The 7,231-nt window shown below is 43.8% G+C and overlaps 1 protein-coding gene across 1 annotated transcript; it reads left to right on the top strand.

The window, feature by feature from the left end:
* The first annotated feature begins 1,667 nt into the window (after positions 1–1,667).
* npbwr2b (neuropeptides B/W receptor 2b) lies at positions 1,668–6,207 on the top strand. The gene is made up of 2 exons (XM_061058253.1): positions 1,668–1,760; positions 2,173–6,207. The coding sequence occupies exon 2, from the start codon at positions 3,097–3,099 to the stop codon at positions 4,111–4,113; it is 1,017 nt and encodes a 338-aa protein (XP_060914236.1). The 5' UTR covers positions 1,668–1,760; positions 2,173–3,096; the 3' UTR covers positions 4,114–6,207.
* The last annotated feature ends 1,024 nt before the right edge of the window (positions 6,208–7,231 follow it).

The raw sequence follows: 7,231 nt of genomic DNA, 5'->3' as shown, positions 1-7,231 counted from the left end.
AAGCTAAAACGGCTCTTATCAGTGGACCAGAAGAAACTGCTCGTGTGAAACCAAAAAAAGTGGAGACTGACTTTTCAAGTGACCTGCATTATGTTTTGTGTATTTTCATGTCGGCAGCACTTAAATTCAAAGCAGCCTTTTTTCTTTCAGAGCTAATTTGGAACCATTTGTGCATAAAGTACGGTAGATGTCACAAGGTTTAAATGACGAGCAGCAGGACTTAAGTGCAGATCTAAACAGAGAGATAGACAAATCGACTTCTGGTGTCCTGACTCTGACTCTACTCAGTCGCTGCCAGCAGAGCTCGACACTCTGGGCTGCTCTGCTAGCTAAATGAGCTAATGATAAACGTCAAAGAACAAACACCATAATGTAATGCTAGTGGAAGTTATGTTGTTCAAGTGTCTCTCCCCCCAAAGTTCAGGCTAAACTAGCAGCATTCCGGCAGTGACTTTCAATAACAAACTCAGCTTTTCCCAGGAATAATGCATGCAGCTTAAAGGCTTTATATGTGATTTTTTGATCCAGCAGATGTCGCCCTTGAGCACCAGCATGAAACCAAAACAACTGGCGCTGCATTGTTGTGTTAGCATGCTAATGCTAGCGATCTTTATTATGCTCGTATCTTCACACTGCATGTAAATTTACCTGAAATGAGCGTGATCTAGAAACACAGTTAAGCAGTGAGTACAGTATGTTGTTCTTCTTTTCTCTAGTCCCTCAATTAAACAACTTTTATACACGAGGGGAGGAGTCAGCCGGCCGTCCGGGCGATGTAAACAAAGTGAAGATAGGACTCTGAAAACTCTGAAAACATCACAGACAGTGGGACTCGGGTGTTACACCCATTGTAGACAGTCATGACTCACAGAGTTATTTTCAGAGGATATACTTGATTTATATTATATTTAAGTGTGAAGAATCACATATTAAGACTTTAATAGCGCTATGTGAGTGAGTGAGTGCTGTCTGATGGGGCCCCAGCAGGGAGGTTTACTACTGTCAAAATGTGCAAATTTAACACATTTTTGAGCCACTGCTGTGGTTTAAAGTTTGTCAGCCCTGAGCCCATCTGGCTCATCACGCTCACCACTGCACTGAGAGGAGGCGCCTACCACACAATGTTTATGGACGCAAACACCGGACCACTCTGACAACTGCATGTGCAAGTTACAAAGTTTTTATGCAGAAGAGCCTCTTTCTTGGACGGGCATACTGTAGATGTTTACTATTGCAGTCAAAATTATAATCTAAAAGTGTCATTATAAAAAGTGTCTAAAAATGTAAATTTTGGTTGGAGTTTTTTATTTTGGATTTTGAAAATTTCAAAAAATCAGAGAATCGAAAAAGACCAAGTACTTTGAGTTTTCTGTTGTATCTTTCATCACAAGAAGTACACTGATTTACACAAGTCTTATCCCAGTATAACCCCTAAACTACATCTCCAAACACTGAATGACTTCATTGGAAGAAAGGACTCACAGGTTCATGCAGCGAAGAGACAGACATTTCATAACAGGGATAATTGTGTTAAAATTTCACTGATAAGCCACAGACCACATGATCGACACAGAGCTGGAGCTGCCTCCCAGGAGGAGTGTGAAGAGCGAGCGAGAGGGAGAGAGATAGGCGGGGAAAGAGAGATAGGGGGGGGGGGGGGGGGGGGGGGGGGGGGAGAGAGGAGCAGGAGGCTGGAGAGCAGCGCGCGTCTCCAACAGATGTAAGACCGGAGGGGGAGAGACTTTACCGGGGATACAGATGTGAGTAAACCTGCCTTAATCATTTTAAATGCCTGATGTATTTTTACTGAGTTAACAAAAACCTGATCATATAAAATGTGTTTACTAGAGAAAACGTTTTTTTTGTTGTTTTTTTCCACTCAGGACATTTTTACAAATAACTTTAGACTTGTTTTTTTAACTTTTGCTACACATATTGGATCAATTCAAGTTCATTTACTCTGATAAGAGGATGTTTATAATGCATGGCTGAAATCATTTTGAAGCGTTTCATTTACGGTGCGTAATCATGAAACACATCGTCTTCTTTTGGTTTAAATCAATCAAAATAAGCTGTTTTCGTCTACTGACCTACATCCACTCTCCCCCCCAGTGATGTTTAATGTGCGTGCATGGTAACTAATCGAGGTCCTCATCTCTCTCTGTCGTGCAGGTTTGTGGCTGCGCCGCTCATGCGTAAAGACCTTGGCACCGTCTTCAGAGCGCACTGGAACCACCGCTTAACTCGTAACCATAAATTACCATCGTAAACCTTTATCGTGGACACACGTTGCAGCCTTTAAAAACTCATTACAAGTCCTCAGCGCCGGGCGAGGAGAGAGGCAAAGGAGGAGTAGAAGAAGAAGAAGGAGGAGGAGGAGGAGGAGGGATATATTTGTGCGAGGACAAACGCAACAGCGGCAGACAAGATGTGATTTCCCCGCCGACAGCAGAAAGGAAAAGTGAAGGAAGGAACCAGAGGAGGAAATCAAAAGTGTCATATGTTTTAAGGAACTGGGGGGAAAAGAAAATTCAACCATGACAGCTAATTTATATCAGAAAGCACCTGGAGCAATCTCACATCAAAGATAAAAACAGATTTTTTTTTTTACCGAGGACTTACTCTGTATTGGTGAGATTTTCTCTGGATAAACTTACTTCCCAGGATTTATACATTTTGTTTCTCGAACACCACTCTGTTACTTTTTACTGCTTTATTTTTGGGGACGTGAGGGAGCGTGGATTCTCTCTCATTTTTGCAACATTCCCAGAAACCTGAGACAGCGCTCTACTACTAAATACTGACCCGAAAAATTAAACAGTTGACCTGTTGCTATACCACGCTCAGTGACCTCCTGGCCCTGGCAGATAAAAAACAATGAGCTACATCTCCAGTGATCTGAGTGGAGGGTAATCCCCCCCTTTGCTGAACTTTTGACCTTTTTTTAGACAGAGAGAGAATGACGGAAGTAGAAAAAAAGAAAATGCTTCAAAAAGGAAAAACAAACAAAAGTCTGACTGAGGATTGATTCCAAATCAGTGCACATCCCTCAGCGCTCAGATTTACAGACTTTAATCTCACTTTTTTTTTTCAAACATGGAGAATATCTCGTTCCCCGGCGGGGCGCCGCCTCTCTGCAACGACTCTGTGGACTTCTACTCCCTGACGTCACGGAACCTCACCGACATTAACTGCACCCCGCCCTCTGAGTTCTACTTTTACGCCGACCTCTACGTCATCTTACCCGTCATCTACACGGTGATCTGCGCGGTGGGACTGACGGGCAACACGGCCGTCATCTACGTGATCCTCAAAGCGCCGAAGATGAAAACGGTGACCAACATGTTCATCCTGAACCTGGCCATCGCCGACGATTTGTTCACTCTGGTTCTGCCGATCAACATAGCGGAACACCTGCTGCACTACTGGCCCTTTGGCGAGGTCTTGTGCAAAGTCATCCTCAGCATCGACCACTACAACATCTTCTCCAGCATCTACTTCCTGACCGTGATGAGCATTGACCGCTACCTGGTCGTCTTGGCGACTGTGAGGTCAAAGCGCATGCCGTACCGCACCTACAGAGCCGCCAAGATCATCTCGCTGTGCGTCTGGATCCTCGTCATCCTCATCGTCATGCCCTTCACCGTCTTCGCCAGCGTCTACGTCGACCCGAGCGACGGGAGGAAGAGCTGCCTGCTCAGCTTCCCCAGCCCAGAGGGACTCTGGTTCAAGGCCAGCCGGATCTACACGCTCATCCTGGGCTTTGCCATCCCGGTGTCCACCATCTGCATCCTGTACACCATGATGCTCTACAAGCTGAGGAACATGCGCCTCAACAGCAACGCCAAGGCGCTCGACAAGGCCAAGAAGAAGGTCACCATCATGGTGTTCATCGTGCTGGCCGTGTGCCTGTTCTGCTGGACGCCGTTCCACCTCAGCACCATTGTCGCCCTGACGACGGACCTGAGGACCACGCCGCTGCTCATCGGCATCTCCTACTTCATCACCAGCCTGAGCTACGCCAACTCCTGCCTCAACCCGTTCCTCTACGCCTTCCTGGACGACAGCTTCAGGAAAGCCTTCAAGAAGATGCTCGAATGTCGACCGGCCTGAATGTACGGCTTAGCGAGATTTTATCAAAATATGAGGTTCAGATTCAGATTGTGTGGTTTGTTAAAAGCTGCACTTGGCACACTTTGCACATTGTTTGCACATGGAGACGAGATGGTATTCATGTTTGATTTAGCCTGTAAACACTTTCAATTGACAAACCTGTTTATAAAATGCTTTATAATACAGTCAAAACCAAAATGAACATTTTTGAATCCAGCTTCGTCTGGAGCTGTTTTTTGTTTTTTTGCACACTCATCATTTCCATTGGTTGGAGAAGATCGTCTGCCAGCAATACTGAATGGCTCAATCCAAATGTCCACCACCTGGACTGATCCTGCACACTGATCCTTTGCGGACATCAGTTGTAGTGGGACATGATGGGCGTCATCACGTCCGGTCCTGGAGCTCGGGAGACTGCAAAGATGTTCTCCAATCAGCTGTAGCATTATGGACAACTTTGAAATCTAATGCAACAGTTCGACCATTCACTCCACTTCTATCTTCTCAGTTTTTGTTGACATGCTCAGAAAGGTGATCGTCTGACTTCCTATTGAAGCCATAGTTGTAGTCGGTGGCCTAGTGGAGCGCAATATGACTCCATTAACACGACATGAGGGGAGCAATAAAACAAAATGAATTATCAAGTTTGTGACCGTGTCAACAAAAACTGAAAATGTAGACGTGTCGTTAAAGTAGCTTATGTTGTATTAGATTGATTAGGTGGTCATAAAAAGTTATGACTGGTGGTGGTAAAAGTCACAGACAGGCTCTAAAACTACAACAAATCAAAATGCATTTTCATCACTTAACATAGCCATAGCATGCAGCTACAGATTTCTATAAATATTATGATGTGGTCTGAGACTATTTCTGGCCGACATGCTTCTTTGGACAGGTTGCATTGTGGGTTGTGGACAGGCCATTAGCAATCTTCCTGGGTATGCGCCTGCATGTCTTCACACCTCGGTCTGGTTCTGGACATTTGGATTGAGCCGCTCTGAGTTGAGATGTTTTTTCTCCGTCACAGCTGGACTGGTAGCATCCTTGCAGAATTTGCCTGGTGCAGCTTTTAACAAAAACGGAGCATCTGCTGTGTGGAGGAAATCCAGTCCAACACAGACTTCACTGATTTGCATGCTGTCAATCAAACAGACGTGATGAGAACAGTCAGGGTTGGAGGTTAGCAGCGTGCATGCACAGAGGATTACATGTGCATTGATTAGAAATCGTTCATCGTTATCCATCAGAGAAACTGGACTTCAATGTATGCAAACACTTGACCTGCCTTTTTTTTTTTTTAACGATGCTGGGTTTCCCACAAAGTCATCTAAAAGGAGCCAGTGTGGAAACCTGAGACTTTGGATCTGATCTGAGTAAGCAGAGATACACTGAACAATAAGAGAAAAGGTTGAAACATGAGCTCTTTAAATGAGTATTGTTCATTATTTCACAGAGTGTTTATGAACCACTTCAGAGGAACCTTAACAACCCTGACATCAGTACTGTAGGCCTGCTTTGAAACAGGCATGGGACAGGAGGGCTATGTCGAACTATGTTCTTCTTCATGTCTTCATTTTTCTTGTGAGCCTTTGTCGCCCCCTGCTGAAAAAAGAGCATCGTTACCTGATAATGCACCCAGAGCCATTTGCAGACCGCTGTTCATACGGCTTGTTTCAGTGATGTATGCTAATAAAAATGAACACTTTTTCTTCTCTTCCTTTCTGTGAATAGCATATTTTTTTATATTATCTAACACATCCTGCTGGAGTTCATTTTGTCCTATGTTTGCTATGTCAAATCTCTGCTGGATAAAAAGAGCAGGCTTCTGACGCTTGAAAAAAAAAAATGGATTCAAACTTCAAAGTTTCACTTCATCGTCTGTCACATGTTTTTGATTTGTGAGAGGGATTTTTCGGTGTTGTGCGGGGAAACAAATGCAAAATATGGCATTGTGCATCCTCCCTTAGAGGTAACTCTACAACAGTGGTTCTCAACTGGTGGGTTGGGACCCACAAGTGGGTCGCAGAGATGTTTTCAGTGGATCGCGACTGAGTGCATGGTGTCAAAAATTCCATAAAGTGCTTTTTAAACATGTTTTTCTTGTTCTCTATGTTTGTTCTGTCTCATGTTTTCAAACGTCTGAGGTCCAAACTGCAACATCGTTTATCAAAAATAAACTGGATTGGTTGAAAAATATCAGAAGCCTGAGTTGCGGTTTTCATGGAGGAGCTGATGGAGGGTCCTGAGGCTGAGACGCACTGCTCTACACTTTAGAGTCAAACACTGTGAGCGGGTCGTATCGACGCAGGCTAATCGAAATGCGTATTCTATCGATTCCATAGAAAAATAAGTCTCCTCAGTTTTATTAAGTATGAACTTTGTCATCACAGATCTGGCCCCAGAAAGAAGAGTTGTACCGTCATAAAAACAGTTTCAGGAGCTGGATGCAATACTCAGCAGCACACCTGAATAATCTGCCAACGTTCCTGTCATCCCATATCTGTCAAACACAGCGTTTTGAGGAAACAATAACATTTTAAGGGTCTTTGTTTAAGCAGCTTCTCTCTTTTGTGAACAAAGGGATTATTTAAAACAACGCTCCATTTTTTTTTTTTTTTACAAAAAACTGGTTAAAAAGAACGACAGTGACAGAAAGAAAACACACAATGTAGAAAACATGAATGACAAGACTTTTTTTTTCTCAAAACAGGAAAAAAAATGGTGGTTCCGGGCAAACTGTTTTAAAGTGGTTTTTTTTGCGATTCGTTTATTTAACAGGAACACATGTAATAAACATCGCTTCATATGTAAAAGACAAAGTAGAGGCCGTGCATACAGGTTTCTAGCCGTGGTTAATGTGCGACCTCTGTCGCTGGCTCAGCTTTTAGGATGAATACAGAAGCATTACACTTAAAGAAACTCTGTCTATCTTCAGGACAGCTGACGGCCTCCACACATCGGAGCACACTTCACAACCGGCAGCCTATCAGCGCCCTTAAAGCAACTATTAGGTGAATAAAAGAAACGTTGAGAGCTGCTGCGAGAACAAACCTTTCTCATGGGATCAGCGCTGCAGAGAATAAGTGCTGACTGAACAGAATATCACAGCGCAATAAAA

This window comes from Labrus mixtus, chromosome 15 (assembly GCF_963584025.1).
Source record: "Labrus mixtus chromosome 15, fLabMix1.1, whole genome shotgun sequence".
Taxonomy (NCBI): Eukaryota; Metazoa; Chordata; class Actinopteri; order Labriformes; family Labridae; genus Labrus; species Labrus mixtus.
The sequence above is the reverse complement of the archived record's forward strand: the minus strand, read 5'-3'. Positions and strand labels throughout refer to the sequence as shown.

Excerpts from the sequence above, each read along its gene's own strand:
- npbwr2b (XM_061058253.1), top strand. The coding sequence starts at position 3,097 with ATGGAGAATATCTCGTTCCCCGGCGGGGCGCCGCCTCTCTGCAACGAC.